Source organism: Camelus ferus, chromosome 11, assembly GCF_009834535.1.
Source record: "Camelus ferus isolate YT-003-E chromosome 11, BCGSAC_Cfer_1.0, whole genome shotgun sequence".
Classification (NCBI taxonomy): domain Eukaryota; kingdom Metazoa; phylum Chordata; class Mammalia; order Artiodactyla; family Camelidae; genus Camelus; species Camelus ferus.
The window spans coordinates 50,530,827-50,551,470 of NC_045706.1; the positions used below are offsets into that span (position 1 = coordinate 50,530,827).

At 37.6% G+C, this 20,644-nt stretch overlaps 1 protein-coding gene across 4 annotated transcripts in view; it reads left to right on the top strand.

Annotated features, from left to right (window-relative positions):
- Positions 1-20,644, top strand: part of VCL (vinculin) — a 91,702-nt gene that overhangs the window by 41,551 nt on the left and 29,507 nt on the right. For 2 of the 4 annotated variants that reach the window (XM_032491563.1, XM_032491565.1), the window contains exons 3-7: positions 7,915-8,065; positions 8,245-8,353; positions 10,605-10,727; positions 12,531-12,691; positions 20,166-20,259. In XM_032491563.1, coding sequence (XP_032347454.1) covers positions 7,915-8,065; positions 8,245-8,353; positions 10,605-10,727; positions 12,531-12,691; positions 20,166-20,259 — 638 coding nt within the window. The remainder of the gene's footprint in view (positions 1-7,914; positions 8,066-8,244; positions 8,354-10,604; positions 10,728-12,530; positions 12,692-20,165; positions 20,260-20,644) is intronic. The other 2 variants (XM_032491564.1, XM_032491566.1) reach the window with 1 other exon arrangement.

A 20,644-nucleotide genomic window follows, 5' to 3' on the forward strand; every position in this document is an offset into this window, starting at 1 on the left:
TTTGGTAAGTGTACTGTGTATGCTTTAAAAGAAAGTATATTCTCTTTTACTTGGGTGTAGGGTTCTCTTTTTATCAGTTAGGTCAACATATGTATATCATTATCAGACTTTCTAGAGTCTTGCTGTCTTGCCTGTTTCAGCTGTCTATGATTGAGATCTTTTGAAATATATAATATAGATTTGTCAATTTTTCTCATAACTATCAATTTTAGCCTTATTTCAAAGCAGTATTATTAAGTAGTTACAAGCTTATGATAATCTTGGGTCCCATATTCTGTTAATTGTTTTGTTATTACCCTTTTTTTAGAATGACTGTTGATTGATGTTAAGCCTACTGTTGACTTGTATCTTCAGATTTTGTTGTTGTTTTTTTAAACCACATGCTGGTTTTTGTCCGTTTTTATCATAAGTGAAAATATTCTCTTGCTGTGTCTATTCCACTTCATTTTGTGTCTAGGTATTTACATTTCTAACTCATTCATCACATTCTGCTGTAGAACAGTGATTGTCAACTTTTTTTCAGCATAAGGACCATCAAATATTAATGGTGAGATGCTTTATTATTAGTTGAGTGAGAATGTATAAGAATAAAAGTTACAATGAATTTGTAATGTTTTAAAATAAATTTTCATTTTATTCATGACAACAGAATCAGGATACATCTGAAAACTACTAGGATCTGTAAGGCACACTTGCTTATATATTTATCCTTTTCTGCTGTAACCCTAGCTTGAGACAGAGGAATGACCAAAGGAGCTGACAGACCTGTAGGTAGCAGAGTTTTTGACTGAAACTTGCAAACTTAGCATCTCCTCTCCCATCACAGATGCTGCATTTGAAATGGGGGTGAAGGAAATGGGTAGAAAGACTAGGACTAGTCATTCAAGCTTTAAAGGATTCACAGGTTGTGACTCATACTCTACTTTTCAAATAAGCTGCCACCAAGAGGAGCAGTGACACTTCTAACCCTCCCATCCCCAACCTGTGGCTTCCTCTTCAGTTATCTCTGGGCTCTGGCAGAATCCTTGTGTTTGAAGGGGTGGGAGCTGGGGGTTGAAACTGGCTACATACCCTCCTAATCTCATCTGAAATAAAAGAATTTAGTGAGCCTTCAGTGTTTATGTGTGTGTTTTAGCTTTGTTATCTTAATGTAAGTGTTCTAGTGAAAAAGAGTTTGGTCTTGCCCTTGAAGGGTTTTGAGTGTTTTCAGTATGACTCACTGTGGTTTTTAATTTTAGTTTTGGGTGTACGCTTGCAATGTCCTGTACTATCACCAAGTTAGGTCAGGGAAAGGAATAATTTGTGGATGAGGCCTGTGGCATCTTGAAATCTAGGAGCCCGGGGATGGAACGTCATGTTTTAGTGTTATCACACAGCGTACATGTGGGTGAGTTGGTGCAGTGCACTTGCTACTTGGACTAGATTAAAGTCTGTGGTTGTACTCAGTGTTCCCCATGCCCTCCTGAAAACTGTAACTGCTGGTAGCCTTCACTCAGGTTTCTGGGTGACTGATGGCTAAGGCTCCTTGACCTTTCTTGGAACGGCAACGCCAGGAGCAGAGCATGTTGGTTAGTACTGGGATGCCACAGGATGAACTACTTTTTGCTGTTTTACAGTAAAACTTGTGCCCAATGGCTACTATATAAAAGAATACTTTATTTTCACATATCTTGCTGAATCTTTTGAAATCTTCACATGTATTATTATTATCATTGTTTAACCACATGTATAGACACAAAAAGGATGGAGTGAGCTGGGTATAGAGGCATTACTACCAGTTTGAGAGATACTAGAAAGATTGCACTATCAGTTCTAATGCTGGAAATTTCATTAGCGCTCATTCAAAACAATTCAAATGCTTGAATGCCTCATGAAGGGACGATTTTTTAAAGGCATCATCAGTCGTTTTTACTTATCAGACCTTTGACTGAGGTTAGGTTCTAAATATGGGAAAGCAGAGAGCGTTTGAGGGCCTGCGCCTTGCCCCTAACCCCTGGCCTCTCACTCAGGTCTTAGATCTGTGAAAGGCCTGGACTTTAATTAATTTTCTTCAAATGATGCTATATATGCAGCCATAGAGAAAAAGAGGGTGTCTTAAAAGATGTTATTTGTGCATTTAAAATTATTCAATGTAAAGAGTTAAATATCCCACCATGTTTATGACCCTGTTTTGGCACTTACTCATTTTTAAATATGATAGGCTTCTCAAACTTGGAAGTGATCTGGGCCTTGATCTCTTCTTGATCTCTGACAGATCCTGCCCAGATAGGAAGGGAAAGAAGGTCTCAACAAGGGTTAGGAAGAGATCAGGAATAGCCTCATAGTCAATTTTGCCTGTCAGATAACTATGCCAGGGCCAGCCTGGTTGGAAATGGGTGTCCCAGCCACAGTGGGGGAAAACCTCACCAACCAGCTAATTTGTTCTTTCTTCCTCCGACCTGTTTCCTCCCCATCTACCAAGTGTTGTCTGTGCTAGGCTTGGTCAAGTATGCTTGTGGCCTGACCAGCTGTCTGTCTTGAAAGGATGGGTCCCGAGATGTAAACACCTGTTTCCTTGAGTATGCTCCAGGGTAATCCAACTTCCATGAAATCAGGTTTTTCAGGTGTTCTGCCTCATAGCACTGCAGTCTTTAGCAAATAGAATGCATCTTTTTGGTGACAGTGTTTATAACCTAAATGGCTATACTGTCTGAGGTCAGGTTTTATTAAAACAGTGAATTTGATATGGGAAAGTTTACCCCACTCCTAACATGTTTTTTGGGGTGAAGTGAAAGTTTAATCTGTTGAATGTTTTAGGGAACTTTTTGGTTTAAAATTATGGAGGAGTATGTATCTGTATAGGTACATCAGACTGTCCGCTTTATAGAGGCATGAATTGTTTTATTGCACTTAACTTTATGTGCTTCCCAGATACTGTGTTTTTCACAAATTGAAGGTTTGTGGGAACCCTGCATTGTCGGATGGTGATTAGCATTTTTTAGCAATGAAGTATTTTAAAATTAAGGTATGTACATTGTTTTAGACATAATGCTATTGCACACTTAACAGACTACAGTGTAAACATAACTTTCACATGCACTGGGAAATCAAAACATTTGTGTGTCTCGCTTTATTGTGAAATTTGCTTTATTTCAGTAATCTGGGACCAAAACCTCAACATCTTCTAGATATGCCTGTATTATTTTGTCCAAAGCTCTCTCTCCCTTCCTCAGCTGAATCAGTGAGCTGCGATATGATGACTGATTTTGACAGAAGCAGATTGAGATTGTTTGGCTTCAGGGAGAGGGAGTTACCTGTACTTTGTGATGGTAAATTGCCCTCCCTAGTCAAACCAGGTCTATTGCAAATGCATGTTGTTATTCACAGAAAGGACTCGCGCGCACGTGGGTGGGTGCGTGCGTGCGTGTGTGTATGTGTGTGTCTGTGCAAAGAATCATCATTATAAGTAGTGCTGAGCTTCTGAGGGGAGGAGCAATGTTATCTTTACCTTCTCTATCATAACTTTTCTAATTTCTCAGGTAAAAATGACTACTTCCTCTTTTATGTCCTCTCAGCAGCTGCTGGGCATACTTCTAAATACTAATTTGTATTTGCTTGTTTACATGTATGTCTCCTCCTACCAAGATGGTAACCCTTCAAGACCAGGACTTAAAAGAATCTAGTTCTAGGACTCATGTAGCATGTAGTAGGTCCTCAATATGTTAAAGGGACAAATACATGAAAGAATTAAACTAAAAGAATTTAAGATTAGTAACTCATGTCTGGATGTAGTCTAGAAGAACCTTTAAAAATGTCTTGTGGCAATCAGTCTTTTTTATCTCTGGATCTGTTTCCCTCTTATTTTTCTTAAATAAAGAATCTAGCATAAGTTTGAGCTTATTGATTAGTGATAATTGAAATCACATGAAACTGAATAGTTTGGAACCTTTTCATCTCTTAAATTGTATAGCGTTATATCATCCAGTAATTCTGGGAAGAATGGATCAGAAGATTATGAGTGGGTCCTGTGAGGCTGTCATTTGTCCACTGATCTAAAGCATAAGAATTTTCTATCATTGTAGGTTGAAGACTCAAAGTCAGAGAGAAGCCTTAATCTGTGCTAGTTGATTGATTTAAAGCAGCTAAATCAATATTATTAGTATATAGTCAAGATATATAATTATTTAGAAAATAGACCATATCCCTACTGTCATTCTCTCTAATGCTTTTTTTAAAAAAAATTCAGACTTCTATTAAAAAATAGAAGATCACTTTAAGAAGCCAGGCAGCTTGAATGTTTAAATAAAATCTCATTTTCACAGAAAGACAGACTCCTTCCTGTTTCTGCCTACTGGTTAGTCATGGTGGGATTTGTTTGGCTTTTACGAATGCCATTAAATTTTAATGTACAGATCAGATGTCTTACTGTAGGTTTAAAAAAGGGTGCAATGTCTGTTTTGGCCCTATCATGTTACCACACAAGGGAACCATTAGTGGAGAATCAAATTGATTCCTGTAAAGCTTTTCCATTTCATCTCTTTTTTTCTCTCTTTCCTTTCTCCCTGATGGTTATTCCTTTTACTTATTTTTTGCTTTTTCCAAATCTGAAACACTTGTGCAGTAATTAGATCCTTTCAAATAGGTGTAGTGTGACAGTTGCATTTTGTGGTGCTTGTATTTGTTTGGTATAATTTCATCAAGTTCATGTTACCTGGAAATAAAATTAAGTTTGTGACTTTTTAAAGTTAATGATTTCTATGGCCAGATGATTTCATGATCACCTGTACTTGGTGAAAATCCGTTCATTCATTCAGCAAATGTTTATTGAGCGTTTATTATGTGTTAGGGATTGTACTCTGTGAAGACAGTAATGAACAAGATAAATAAAGTCCTTGGCCTTGCTGAACTTACAGGCTTGTGGGAGAGAGAAAATTAAATTGAGAGGGTTTATATCTCATAGGAGCACATAGGAGAGGTACTTACAGATTTAGGATGGTTTCTTGAAGGAAGAGCGTTTTAATAGTGGAGTCTAAGAGAACCAGCAGGGGTTATTTAAGTAAAAGAGGAAAGAGAGAGAGGTGTTTCACTTAGAGAAATAACCTTGAAGCAAGAGGTCAGTGCTCTTCAACTAGTGGTCTTCAGGAGGTGGCTGGCTGGTGTTTAGGAAGGAAGGGAAATTATCAACTCATTTTAGATTTTTAACATGCCAAGTTTCCATGTTAAAATATTTAATGTAACCACAGAAATAACAGAAATAGGGTATGTAACCTATAAAATAATGAAGGGAATTGAAAAAAGATAGAAATTGACCCTCAATCAAAAAAAAAGGAAGGAGAAAAAAAGAAATTGAAATATTAAATGGCATGTAGAAAATTAATACTAAGATATGAAAGTAATTCTAAATATATCAGTAATATTAATACATTAAATAGGCTAAGTTATTAAGTTAAAATTTGCTAAAATGGGTTAAAAATATGTAGCTGTATGGTATTTATAAAGATCTAAAACAGATCTAAAACATAAGACTACAAAGAGTTAGAAAATGATACACCAGTCAAATAAAATAGTCAAAGAAAGCTGATTTACAATATTAATCTCAGACAAAATAGGCAACAACCATTGCTGGCTATATAGAGAGGTGTTACATAATGATAAACAGGTTTAGATTACAAGAAAGATGTAATAATTGTAAATGTACATGTACCTAATAAGCCCCTTCTTCCCTCCCTCCCTCCCTCCCTCTCTCTCTCAATATGTATATAAACAAAAACAGAACTACAAGGGAATACGGGCAAATCTGTTGTTACGGTGTGAGATTTTATCACTCAGTAATTTGATAGATAAAACCGACAAAAAAATCAGCAAGATATGGAAGATTTGAACAGCACAATTAATAAGCTGGAGCTAATGGAATATGTAAAATATTTCACCTCAAAATTAGAGCATACTCATTCTTTTCTAGTACACAGAAAATTATACTCTTTAAAATGACTAATTGTATGTTATATAAATTTCCCATCAAGTAAAGTGTTGAGATCCATTTCGGTCTGTCATATTGGTGAAGATACATCAGCTTGTATGTGGAGTTGCTGAGACTGTGAGGAAACAGGTACTCTCATCCCTTGGTGGGAATGTACGTTGATAACTTCTGTGGATGGCAGTGTGGCAACATTTGTCAAAATCATTCATGTCCAGACCTTTGACTCCGCAGTTCCATGTCCAGATTGTATCTTACAGATATGTGCATTTAAAAATGATATTTATTCAAGGTGATTCATTGCAGCAGGCTAGTAAATTGTGGACTAGCTACGTAGCCGTATAAAAGAATCAGGAGACTCCTTATGTGTTTTAATCAGAACATCTCCTAGTTAAAGTAAGAGAAAAAATCAGTGCACACAGTATGATAGCATGACCCTATTTGTGTAAAAAAGGTGGAAGCCTACGTTTTTGTTTCTGTATGCATAAAGTGTGTGTGTTTTTCTTTTTGAAGAATACACAGGAAACTCATAACATTAGTTACAAGTAGATGAAATTTGAATGCCTAGGGGATAGTGGAGGGAAGGAGATTATTCACTGTATGCTTTAGGATTTTATATATGTGTATAGGTTTCTGTCTTATATATGAATATGCATATTGTTTAATTTAAAATTAAATTTTAATTTAAAAATTAAAAAGGAACAGAAAATGATCAGTCATCTAAGAGTGATTAATATCAGACAAAATAGGCAACAACCATTATTTTACCACATCAGTGAGGTCTTGTTCTTCTCTGACGTTTATTACCTGCTGCCTTATAGCTCTGAAGTTTTTACATAGTAAACTAAACTTCTTGAGAGTTTTTGCATCTTTATATACATACCTATAGTGTCCATAGCCCAATGCTTTCTATGTAGTTGAAATGCATATGTTGGTTTAATTCTGTTTATTAACAACACAATCCTGCTTTAATTGTGGGGGTTTGTATTGTTTCATTTGATCCTCAACTCCCCTGTGAAGTGGGCTTTTATTTGCATGTGACATTTTCTGTGTTTTCAATAAGAATGTGTAATTTTGCCTAAATATTTTAATTTGAAGTAATTTGTCACATATCTTTATAAATTACTTAGTGATAACATAATGGGTTTATTGAATATGAGATGATCTATTAGGTCTTTTTCAGCACCATATGGAAGAGTATTTGAATGAATACATTTTAGTGGTGCAAGAGGGTCAAGGAGAATTCTCGCTTTATACATTTTGGATTCCTTTTTTCAGTGAATGCCCCCCCCTGCTGAAAAACACTGTTGGCTGATCAGGTCATCTGTGTTATTAAATGGTATTAATATTAAACTGATAATAACTGGTTCAGTTATTAATGTCAGTGAAATTTTAATTAACAGCATAGTTTTCTAGGGTTGTTTTCAAATAGTCCAGTTTGTCAAACAGATCCATTTAGCTAGATGAATGAGAAATTAATACATTACCTCGTACTTTTTCTGTGTGTTTCCTCCTGTTCCTTTGCTTTGTCTGATTATTAAATTTCACTTAGCACAGTGCTTTGATGTTTTATTTCCAGATGTCAAATCTGAAACTCATCAAGGATTTCAGTTCTTTGTGTGTCTTTTAATGGCAGTGTGTGTAGGGTGAGAAGTAGGGAAACAAAGGAGTCACAGAGATACAGTGACCTGAAGGAAAAGGTCCAAAACATTTTCTCATTATTTTCTGTTGCCAGGAAAGAATGAAGAGCAAGGGCTTAGTGCAGTGAATGAGTGAGTGTGCTGCCCTTACTTGTAAATTTTAAAAGCTGGAAACTTCGGTTCTATTATCAGTTGGTCTTGGCTATTTCTCATATAGGAAAAAAATGTGAATTTATGTCCATTTACATTTCTTGCATTTGCATGTGATACTCTTCTGCTTGCTCCTGCCGGTGAATTAACTCCATGCTTCTGCCTCAGGGTTGAGAATGCTTGCACCAAGCTTGTCCAGGCAGCCCAGATGCTTCAGTCAGATCCGTACTCCGTGCCTGCTCGGGATTACCTCATCGACGGGTCAAGGGGCATCCTCTCCGGCACATCAGACCTGCTCCTCACCTTCGATGAGGCTGAGGTAGGCCATCGGGGGCCCATGCAGACCCTCTTTCAGACAAAAAGCCCAGCCTTAACGGATAAAAATGGAGGACTGATGATTGTTTAGGATGAGAAAATGTTGACTAGCTACACATCTGAATTCCTATTTTCTACTTACTGTTCCCTAACTTGACTGAATACTCCGAAATATATTTTCAGGTTCGTAAAATTATTAGAGTTTGCAAAGGAATTTTGGAATATCTTACAGTGGCAGAGGTGGTGGAAACTATGGAAGATTTGGTCACTTATACGAAGAATCTTGGACCAGGTTAGTCATATCCTACTTCTATAATAAAAAATTTTATGACTTGTCTATGTTTGATCAAGAGGAAAGGGCCCTCCCTACTACTTTTTGTGGAAGGTAGGTAATGATGTAGTGGACTTTTAGGTGTCTCTGCTCTCTTGATGGAGCTGACACTGTGCTTCTGCTGAAGAGATACTGTTGTCTCTGAAAGCTGAATCTGCTTTCTGCAGATCCTGGCCTTGTCTGTGAATTAAACTAGACATTGCAAATGTTGCTGGAGACTGCAGGAAATACTTTTCTATTACTACACTGCCTAAGGCCATCCTGAATCCTGACCTCTTCATTCCACATTATACAGCATTCCTTCACTGTCTGCCAGCTGGCCTGCAGCTCTCAGTGACCTCTTAGCTTGCTAATTAGCCCGCCTACTATTATGGATTCATGCCCTTGCCCAAAGTTGCATAATATAATCAGACCTACAAGGAGAGAAGAGCTTCTGTGGCTAAATCTCTGATTGTTTAGTCATCTGAGAATTGAATATTCAAAATACATGAACAGATACCAGCTTTTGGTGTTACAGACGTATACCATAAACTTGAAGCTCCTTAAAGTATGAATGAAGACATGCCAGATGTTTAATTTGTTATTAAATTTTTTTCTTACATAAAATGATTTTTATTATTTATTTATCTGTTTACTTTTAATGGAAGGTATAGTCAGTTACAATGTGTCATTATGTGTACAGCATAATGTTCCAGTCATGCAAACATACATATATTTGTTTTCATATTCTTAAAATGATTTTTAGGTAACAATATTTCCTTGAGGTTCCGTCCAGGGCAGTCATTCTGTACTCTTAGGGCAGTTAAGAATTTCTCGGAGCCGTCATTGAAGATCACTGGGAGATGGCTTTAGAGCAGCACTCTTTAAACTTTCTCAGCTCTGTGAGGAAATTTTACTTCTTTAAATGAAATCTTATGCAGAATCCCAGCATATAAAAGACAAAAATGGAGCTCCTCTGGATGAAGCAGGGGCAGCCCCACCCTTTCCATCTCCCTCTGGGTACCTCTTGATGATCTGTGAAACTACTTAAGAAATTCTAAGAGCAGTTTGAAAATCAAAGCTTTAGGGAATCACATAGCACCTTTGAATAATAACCAAAGTAAACAAAAAGTGCTAGCAGGCTGATTCCAAAACACCAGATGCTTTCAAATGCTGTCATCACTATAATTATTTTTATAATATTTTTATTTATTTCTAATTATAAAAGTAGTACATGCTTACTTTGGAAAAATTGGAAAGTACAGAAAAATTTAAAGATGAAAACGAAACACATTATTGTAATTCTTAAGATTTTTTTCAGCCGCTAGTGTCTCATTACTTTATTGTGCTTCACACATACTACGTTCTTTACAATTGAAGGTTTGTGACAACTCTGCCTTCAGGCAAGTCTATCAGCACCATTTTTGTGACAGGATTTATTTACTTCATGTCTCTATGTCACATTTTGGTAATTCTTGCAATATTTCAGATTTTTTCATTATTATTATATTTGTTATGGTGATCTGTGATTGATGATCTTTGATGTTACTGTTGCAAAAAGATTCTGATTCAGTGAAGGCTCAGGTGATGGCATTTTTTAGCAATAAAGTATTTTTAAATTAATGAATGTACATTGTTTTTTAGACATAGTGCTGTTGCACACTTAATAGACTACAATTTAGTGTAAACATAATTTTTACATGTACTGGGAAACTAAAAAATGCCTGTGATTCGCTTTATTGTGGTATTCACTTTATTGCAGTGGTCTGGAACTGAATCTGCATTATCTCTGTGATTTGCCTGTACTAGGCTCACATGAGATTTTTACATACATAGGCTCAGAGGCCATGTATATCGTATAAACCTGGCATGGTAGCCAGGCAAGGTATTTTTTCCCCTACTTGTGCATTAATTTTTTTACAAATACATATTTATTCATTTCAACATTTAAAAACATTTGTGAATGTATTTGTGACATACTTGAGAATTATGTCATATTTAGGATTTATATTTAACAAATTACTTTTAATGAAAAGAGTTAAGTTGCACTGTTAGAACTGTCATGAAAAGTTCTATGTCATAAATGCTAGAGTTCAGTGACAGTATCTGTTGTTTACATAAGTGGGAGGTCAGTTTGGACTTTCATAGTAATTCATCATGGATTTAGGCTCAGAAAGCTAGACTCTGGATTGTTTTGCTACTCACCCTGCACGATTTATTCCTTGTGTCCCAGGAATGACAAAGATGGCCAAGATGATTGACGAGAGACAGCAGGAACTGACTCACCAGGAGCACCGAGTGATGTTGGTGAATTCAATGAACACCGTGAAGGAGTTGCTACCTGTTCTCATTTCAGGTATTTTCTTCTTCCCTTCCCTCCCCCCCCATCCCCTCCCCTTCCCCTCTTTCCTTCTTTCTTTCCTTCTTTCCTTCTTCCTTTAACACCATTATTATAGTATGGTTCCTGTACAGTAAACTACACATATTTCAGATGAACAATTTGATGGATTTTGATTAGATGAATTTTGATAGAGTTTGATACACCAACGGAACCACCTCATTTCAGGTATTTTCTACCTGTACTTAATCTTACGGGAAAAAGAAGTTAACATGTTGTAAACTCTGGTGTTCATTTTCTTTGCTGTTAAGTTGCACGTTCTCCAGTCTGGGCAAAAATGCAACTGATGGGCTAAGTACCAATATTCACCTGCTCTAAGGCTCTCCTTTTCCTACTCTTTGTTTGAAACTGTCCTCCTGTTGTCTGATTCTGTTCTCCTGAAGTTCTAACAGGCCCCTTTTCTCCTCTAGAAATTCTAGTTTTGGACATATGGATTTTGACACTTTTATTTATACTATGAAAAAATAATTGGAGGAGGGTATAGCTCAAGCAATATAGTGCATGCTTAGCATGCACAAGGTCCTGGGTTCAATCCCCAGTACCTCCTCTAAAATAAATTAAAAAAAAAAACCTAATTATCTTCTCCAGCCAAAATATCCAAAAAACAAACAAACAAAACCTAGCAGGTGGAATGAATATTATAGAGCACTTTGTTTAGTAAAGAAGTGAACCCAGAGCTCTTTTCAGAGGTGTGTTAACACAGTTTTCCTAGAAGATATTTAACTCTTTACTGTAGAGCTGGTGGTCTGTATTAACTGGGACTACCTTCCCAGTGTGCAGAGCCCAGAAATGCAGACATGGTGCTGCTCTCTCAACTAGCAAAAGGGAGTTGCACTTACTGAGTGTCTAGTAGTACCAGACACCTCATGGTTTATGTTAGCTACCTTAGTCAAGTTGTAGGTTAATTGCTTTGACTTTCAGAGGGCAGCTTTAGTTTCAGAATCTCCTGAGGCATGTCACTGTGACCACCCCGCCACCCTGACCCACCCCAGCTACTGCCTTCCTGCTTTGTCATTTCAGGTAGTATCTAAAAAAGGAGATGTGTGTGTAAGGATTCAGCAAGGTACATGAATTAGAAAACAAAAGTTTGTAGATAGAGCCTTATAATCTCCATGGGAAATAGGTTTTTGAGGCCAAGTGCTCTATGTGGCAGAAAGATTGTTGGGAAGAAGCATTCTTTCTAGTCTGAGTAACTCAATAAAGTGTTGATTAATCTTTGTTTTTATAATTTTAATTAGTTTGTGGGAAAATATTCTTCAGTGTTTCATGTTATTATTATGATTTTCTTCTTCACTCTTGGGGGTTAGAAAGTTCCTGCTATTTGTTGAGAGAAATTATAGAAAATAAACTCAACACTTTCGGATCTTTCACTAGGACTGGGGGCAGCAGGAGACTTCAGTTACAGTTTCCTGACTGTTTTTATCTTGTCCCGTTAGGTTTGTTTTAGATGGGGCCAGTGTTACGGCTGCAATGATGACTGTTTTAGAAGGAGACTGGGTATTTTGTGATTGTGTAGTATTTGCGTGTTGAATTAGCTCCCTGATCATGAGGTGGTGGAGTTCTGTACCTTGAGTTTTCTTTACAATGAAGGCTGCTGATATTGGAATTTTATGGGCAGACTTGCAGTGTTTGTTTTCACATTCTTTTTAAGACCTTGGCAGCCCAAAACGTGTTTAAAGTGTGGAACATCTTGTGTGAATATTGTAATACAGCAAGATTAAATTCCAAGCTTAGTTCCTGATCTTTTGTTTATTTTTACAGCTATGAAGATTTTTGTAACAACTAAAAACTCAAAAAACCAAGGAATAGAAGAAGCTTTGAAAAATCGCAATTTTACTGTAGAAAAGATGAGCGCTGAAATTAATGAGATCATTCGTGTATTACAACTCACTTCTTGGGACGAAGATGCCTGGGCCAGCAAGGTGAGTGTTATTGGGGGAGAAATAAGCAAAATCCCAAATTCTCCCCTCCTGGGGATGTGATTATCTCACATCTTATCTTGTGATTGTGTGTAGCATAAGACTGTTTTGATATTATGAAGGTAATTTCTTCTTCACTTTTGTTTCATGGGTTACTTGCTGCTCCTGGAAATTTCCTTTATTCTGAGGTAGAACAAATAAATAGGTATGTGGGTGAATGTTGGTTGAAAGCTGAGATGCGTAGCTTTTCTTTCAAGCTGGTGTCTCATTGACTGGGCTGGCAAGAAATTCTGGTGTGGTATATACTCTCCTGGATGGGAGACCTGCCTTTCATGTGGGCGATTGTTGCTAGGTGACTAAATAAGATGCAGAATATGCCTATGACTGAATTTTATGGAAAACTTTTCCTTAACTCACCTTTGACCCAGAGAAATCTACAGAGGAAACTCTTGGCATTTCTAGGTATGTCCCTTCATCATTCTGTTTTCCCGAAAGATAGCTTAGCTAAAATGTTAGCTTTCACGTTTGTCAGTTAGTCCCTTCACCCTTGGTCTAGAATTTCTTATTGGACTCCAAAAGGGTTGGTAGATTCCTCCTAGAACCCAGCAGCGGTTGTTTGCTTCTCCCTGTCTAGTGACTGTCTCTGGGAACAGAGATGCTTGGGTTTACACTTTCCTCATAGGACCCCAAGATGCAGGCAGTTGGGGGAACACACCATCTCCAGGATCCAGCTCCCCCCCTACCCATATGTGACCCACATGATGTCTCCAGGGCCACCATGCAGGCTGGGAGCGGACTACAGAGGGGCTTTTGTAGTATAACCCCCGCTGGGTGCCTGGTAGGGCTCTGTTGGTCCTCCAGGACACTTACAAGGTAAGGTCAGAGCTGGGGCCTAAGGTCACCAGCTCTCTTTTGTTGCCAAAAAAGTGGATCTAAATGTGCAGGAGAAATTAGTCAGCTTGTCTTAACGATGGATTTGTTTTCAGAGGCGTGAAGTTCTTGAACAGATTCTAAGACTATATTTTAAATCCAGATGGCTACATCATTTAAAGTCTTTGATATTTTACTTAATCTTGTTTTTGCATATTTGACAACTTTTACTTCCCTGTTATGACTTCTTTATGCATTTTTGTTCTCTTGTCTGTTTCATTCTTTTTTTTCTCACGTTTAGAAGGTAAGCTTTCTCTTGCCCTCTAGTTTCTTTTTTGCTTAAAAAGAGAAAAAGCATGTCTGTGAGGTTTTCTTGTGCTGTGTGCCGTGCCTGATTCTGTGTGCCGGTGTAACACTGTGCTCGAATATGCGTCCGAATGTGATTTAATACGGGACTTGGGGCTGTGCTGAGCAGACTGACTCTGGCTCACACGGAGCTATTTCTTTGGGGAAAGCAGCAGGAAAGACATTATCGTGGGAGACCAGGCTTTCTGTATTTGGTGGGTGCTTTCCTCTCTTTGAGCAGGTTCCTGGGAACTGTTTTGGCCTGGTCCTTCCCACTGCCTTCATCTGAAGGGCAGGCTTCCCCAGGTCGCTTATGCCACCTGTGGACCCTGCTCTTAGGAAACGAAACTTCCAGCTGATGCCATCTCTATGTTTGCCTCTCCTACTGGCCTCCTTTGCAGGCTCTGGAATTTTGCTTTTGGAGATGCATCACTGAGGTTTTAAGCCACAGTGAAAATGGGCGGTCTAGAGAGTTTAGATGGGGGTACCTGTCCTTCACAATAATCCTAGCCTTCAAAATCAAAAGGGTAGGTGTACCTGGTTTTTCCTAACTTCAGTCCGTGGCTCACTGCATGTTCTGCTGTCTAAGCTGTGAATCAGCTGTAGTTCCCCATGACCTCATGTTCCCTTAACCTAATCTCTTTCCTTTGCTTCTGGTAGATGAGAAAGTAAAAAAGAGGAGCAGACATTGCAACCTTAGTGTTTCTCTGTTTTTAGAGGGGAAGAGTCACCTATCAGTTAGCAAACAAGTTTAGTTACTCAGCTTTCTTTTGTGCTTTCAAGAGCTGCTGCTCTAAAACCAAAACCAAAACCAAAACCCATGGTCAGCTGAGTTTTTCAGGATGGGCATTAGGCACTTGGAGGGTGTACAAGGGACATAGACCTGGTCCCCACCATGTACAGTCCTAGAGCTGACTCAGTTTTACGCTGATCTGGAAGGAGCGAGACTGTTAGGATGCCAGGAAACTATCAGAATGAAAGGAAATAAATAAAATTAGTTCAGCCAAAAGAGCGCAAGTACATAGTGACATCAAAATGTGCAAGAAATGTTTAATTTTTAACTTCATTTTGTTATACATTTACCTGGTTCAAAAATCAAAGTGCTCTGAAAAGATGCACATGACAGATCTCGCTCCATCCCCTTCCCCATCCACTCTACCTCCCTTACCCCTAAGAGTCATCGTTTTCTTAGGTATAAGAATATTTAGAAAGACATTTTACCGTAAAAATGAAAATCAGAAACTAGGGTTTTGGTTGTTACTCAGTTTAGCAGCACTATGCATCTTTCATTGCTCAACTAAGCAGTGAATTATTCAGACCTTGTGTCTGTCTGTGATTCCTGGGTTCCCATTCTGTTTCATACTTACGGTATCTTTTACCTCCTCACGTCCCTACCAAAAAAGAATTAACTTTATCTTACCGTACTTGTTTCATGCTTCCCCACTGGTGCAGTTTTCTCCTGGAAAGTGATGGTTCCTCTAGAAAAGTAGGGGAAGAAAGTAAGTGGAAAAAAATTCTTGGTAAAATTGCGTCTTGCCGAATAAGTTAAGATTTTAAAGAGGCAATGCAATAGCTGATTATTTTACCTTTTATACCTGCATTCAAATATCAGATTTACAAATTTAAAAATACTTTGACTTTAAACACTTCACTTTATTTTGAAAATAAAACTTTTCCCCTCCTTAAATCAACAGTCATCTTATAATGATCATTAAAAATTAGTTTAGCATTTTTCCTGGGAAATACATTATGAGACAAAAGAATTGGGGAGTTAAACAATTCTCATTTTACCCTTTGTAAATTGAGCAATCTATATTTAATCTCTTTTTTTGGTATTTATATTACGTGTATCTTGTGCGTGCTGGGAATTAAGAGGAAGTGAGAAAAATTTAAAAAGCGTTTCATTACTAGGAATTTTTGAACCCTATGTGGGTGTTCCTGGAACAGCACCTGGAGTCATTAGATACTCCTATTCAGACTTCATTCGTGTGTTGTGTCTCCTCCCACTGTGGGCCTAGGCTGGTGGTGGGTAAATGTATTGAGTGACCCAGATGTCTTGCACAGACTACCCTTCCAGAGAAGGAAATACTGGTTAGAACATGTGATCCTGTTACATTTGCCTTTACTGCAGACCTTCAGGATTTAAGAGTTAATTTTTATTTCACTTTTGAAAAAAGAAGGTTGTATAGGAGCTCTTTTTTTGGAGTCTTCTAGTGTTCTGTTATGCAGTATGAGTATTCTAGTATGCAGCTAATACAGCAAGATTTCTCTCTTAGAGTTTGAGATAAATAGTTAATTCAGGCATTTATGATATTATCCCCTCCCCCCAGAAAAGTGAAAAGCCCTCCATGTTAAAGGAATTGAAGTTCCCCTTCTGATCCAGGTGATCTTTTAGTTGGTACATCTACATCTTAACTGTAGAGCTGGGAAGGTATTCTTAGAGACGGCAACTGATGCCTGGTAACTTGCCTGAAGGCTCAGAGCTCGAAGACTTAAATGACTTAAATGTATTTGATAAGATTTTGTTCTACTGCCCAAACTATTCTTTCCAAAAAATCTTTGTTTAAAATGTGGATTTGGAGGTGAAAATGTGGTTCAGAACGGAGTGGAGTGGGAAGGGTGGGGACCGGAGGTGTTAGTGGAAAGGAGAGAGTAGGTTGGGGGGTGATTGAGAGGGGGTCTTTAGTGCCATATTTAACATTTTCAAGAGCCTGAAGTTGCAGGATCTCCCTGTTCTACCGCAGTTCCTCTGATTGTCTGTAGGAGGAACTCAGTGGTTTTCAGTATTATTCAGTGTTCTTCAGGTCTAACTCCACGTAAAATTTCAGGAGTGTGTCAGTTCCTGGAAAAGCATGTAAAACAGAGTGTAAGTTGGCCTCCTTCTGCCTTTTGGTATGTGTGGCAGAGTGCCAAGGCACTGTGGTTATTTTTTCATTTAAAACCTGAACTCATAAGAGTTTTACAGTAAAAGGGACCAGAGGAGGAGGGCACCAGATGCCAGCTGTCCCCAAAGCTGCGTGAATAGATCTGGTCTGTTTTGTATTCACTCTTTAAAAAAAAAAAAAAAAAAAAAAAAAAGAAGACCAGCGACAAAAACAGAGACAAGATTGGTGGAGTCTTTTCTGTTTTTCAAATCTGAGATTTTACAAAGAAAAGCATTTAAGTGAAGATCTAGTTTTTTTCTCCTCTATATCATACTCTGATTGTACTCTGGGTACTTAGACTTAGATGAGAAGATTTAACTACAAGCTTTGTAGTACACAGTATACTTGACCATAGAGTTAGCGTTATTTTCACCCTTTATAAATAATATTTCAAAATTGCTTCTTAGCCCTAGTTATTCAGCAAATTTGTTTATATTAAATCCAATGTTAGCATACTTCTTTTGCTGCTTATGATTGAAACATTTGTTCCCATAGACTTTTAGTAGATATGACATTAAAATGGTATGCGTTTAGTATTGTGTTTCAATGATTATTTACAACTTGCTCTATTCCAGAAAGAATTTAAGGTGGACTTTTCAATGACTGTTTTAAATCCCCCCAATTGTTTAAAATTTATGCTATTAAGAACTTTGGTATGGGGGGAGGGTATAGCTCAGTGGTAGAGCGCATGCTTATTTAGCATGTATGAGCTCCTGGGTTGAATTCCTAGTACCTTCATTTTAAACAAACAAACAAACAAACAAACGAACGAATAAAAACAAAACAACTTTGGCAACCAATTGAAATTCCCAGTTTAAAAATGCAGCTTCATTCCACATTTGCCGTTGATTCTTCTCAGGAGAAAATGAACATCTCATAGTTTTAATGTCTTAATATTGTCACATCTCCCACACAGGAGTACATTACTCACATCCTGAGAATCAGATTCTTTCCTTGAAGCATGGTGACCACGCTTTATTAGGGCGAAAAGAGCTGTGATTTTTGAGGCTACTGAAAAGAGCAAAACCAGTTTTTCTATTGTGTTTTAAGTAATTTGGGGGCAATGAGAATAAAAGCAGTTATTTAGGTCAGTGAGGATTATGAATTTGATTTCTAGAGCTGATTTTCTAGGCAGTATTAAACCAAAGCCAAAATAGAGAAGGCAAAGATTTGCTGACTGTTATAAAAGGTTGGTGGAATCTTTGGCTATTCATTTTTGTAAAAGAAAAAAATTCTTGAATTTCATCTAATAAAAAATAGTGAGTTTTGAGATCAAATTGGGCTTCTAAGATTGAGCCCCTGTTTCTTAATTTGTAAAATGAAATTGCCTTTAAATTTGAAGTTCAGTGAAGCAATAAGGGGGAGAATGCCTAGAACAGAATCTAGCATGTAGGAAGTGCTCAGTTAGAGACAGGTTCCTAACTGGTGACCTTTAATGCTAGAGTAGACACTGAAAAATTTCTGAACTTTGTTTCCCCTTGAATTTAGATTTTTGAACTAATAAATATCTGGTTTTTTCACTGAAAATATAAGTATGTTAAAGAAATGATTAACAGATTTTAAATTAAATATTTTTATATGGCTATCGTTTCTCTTCTTCTTCCTAAGTGAGAGACTGTGAAATTTTTCTTTTTTTCAATCTGTACCTAGACGAAGTCCTATAACTTGTATTAAACCCTGAAGGCTATCCGACTCTCTGAAGTTGGGAGTTGCCTGAGACTCTCTTTAAAAAGATATTGATTTGGGCCTTGCTATTTTGGAATAAAGCTGACTTTTGAAGGCAAAGTTTGCTGTACAGATTAATTAGAACAAGATGGAGGAGGAGAAAATATTTAAACCATTTGAGAATTGAAGCGCTTAAAAAATGGCATTTGTTTACTTGTCCTAATTACAAATGGAGTTTGAATTAGATAGATCCTCCTATGACTCTCCCTTTTATTGATAAATAGCTATCATAATTCTGTATAATTTGATAATAAAAATATTTTATTTCCATTTTTTTAGCCATTTAGTTCACTTCTTTTTAGTTGCTGCGGCTGAGAATTTGCTGCTTAGAGTTTTGGATAGCCAGTTTCAACAGGAGAACAAGCTGTATCTGTTTAGGTGGGGAAAGAGGAAGTCCAAAGCTGAGAGTCCTATAATTTGAATAGGTACTTTGGAAAAGCTGCGGTCAGGCTGCTGACCTTAAGCCTAATTCTCATTGCTCCCAACATTGGTGCTAGTGCTGGGTTTTGTTTGAATTGGAAGTGGGGATGCGCCTAGTGCCCCCGTGTGGGAAACTGGTGGTACCACACCTTTAAGAACCCCAGCTTGCAGGACTGGAAATTTAAAAGGATATGGATTTAGGGCATTGCCTGGAATTTCAGAAGTTAACCCTATGCTTTCATGGATGGACTCCAATAAGAGTCAGTTCCCTAAGCAAAAGGTAGGTAGGCTGTCTTTCAAGGTGTTTATAAACAGAGCCTTAAGAGATGGCCAGCCTGTCAGTTGTGAGGATGGGTAGGTACATGGGTATTTGTTATACTGTTCTCTGTATTTTCCTTTATTTAAAAACCTTTATTAAAATGTATGTATATTTTAAAAGTGATGAGTCTGTTGTTTTGACTTCTCACGCTACATCCTGGGGGATTTTATGCTCGTTTCATGCTAGTATTGTGAATCCTGGTTATAAACAATAAATTGAGACCTGCTTGTTTTATCCAGCCTCTCCTTCCAGGTAGGGACAGTCAGGGCACTAAGGATGAGGGATGCCAGGGAAGGGCAGAAAGACACTTCTTTCTTGTATTACATTTAGTGGGTTTTTTGGGTGGAATTAAAACTAAGTTGCCATATTAAATTTTTCAGTTTTCTTCCAACCAGTAATTCCAAGTTTTTTAGATTAATTAAACCTAGTGAAACATCATCCACTGTGTGTATATTTCAAAACAAGATGTAAAAATACTGTGATTTGTGGCACCACATGCTAATGAGGCTTCCCTGAAGCCGGGAGGGCTTTGGCAGGGCTGCCGTAGGTGAATGTTGACTAGTGGAAAGGCTGATAACGAGGCATGTGACAACCGGGCTTTTCCTTGCTAAAGACGTTAAACATCTTTTGGCTAGAGCAGTTTTACCAGTTTAGCAGTAGGAAGACTAGGAAACAGAGTAGAATTAACTGAAGATTTGCATGCAAGATGCTGCATTTTGACAGAAATAAGCATTATGGTGTGATTGAGAATACTTTTAAGGCTGTTGTAGGACTACCTTAGCGATTGGATGTTAATGGTGTAACTTCTCTGTCTTACTTTGTATCATGGTATCTCAGTTTTTGCAGAGAAAATAACTGTGGTATTTTTCTTCAAAAGGACACTGAAGCCATGAAGAGAGCATTGGCCTCAATAGACTCCAAATTGAACCAGGCCAAAGGTTGGCTCCGTGACCCCAGCGCCTCCCCAGGTAACCCTCTGGTTCTACTTTTCTGAAAGATACAACGAAAAGCTAAAAACTAGGAAAACAAAAGGAAAAAAAAGAAAGAAGTTATTCCATAATCTCATAATCCTGAGATAACTACCGTAGCATTTAGGGCCATATTCCATTCTCTGATAGTTTTTCACTAATTAAAGCATTACTGGTCCTTAAAAGGATGAAGGGCATAGATAGGTGACCTCTCATCACGGAGGAACAAACCAGAGTCAACTGGGCATTCGTTGTCGCATTATTAGTTCACCCCTTCCCTGAGTCAGAAAAGTAATTATTTTGAATAAAAGCTTTTCTCTTCTAGTTCCCTTTGGGCAGGTTTCCATTTATGTCAACAGAGTACTTTATTAAGCAGATTAAACGA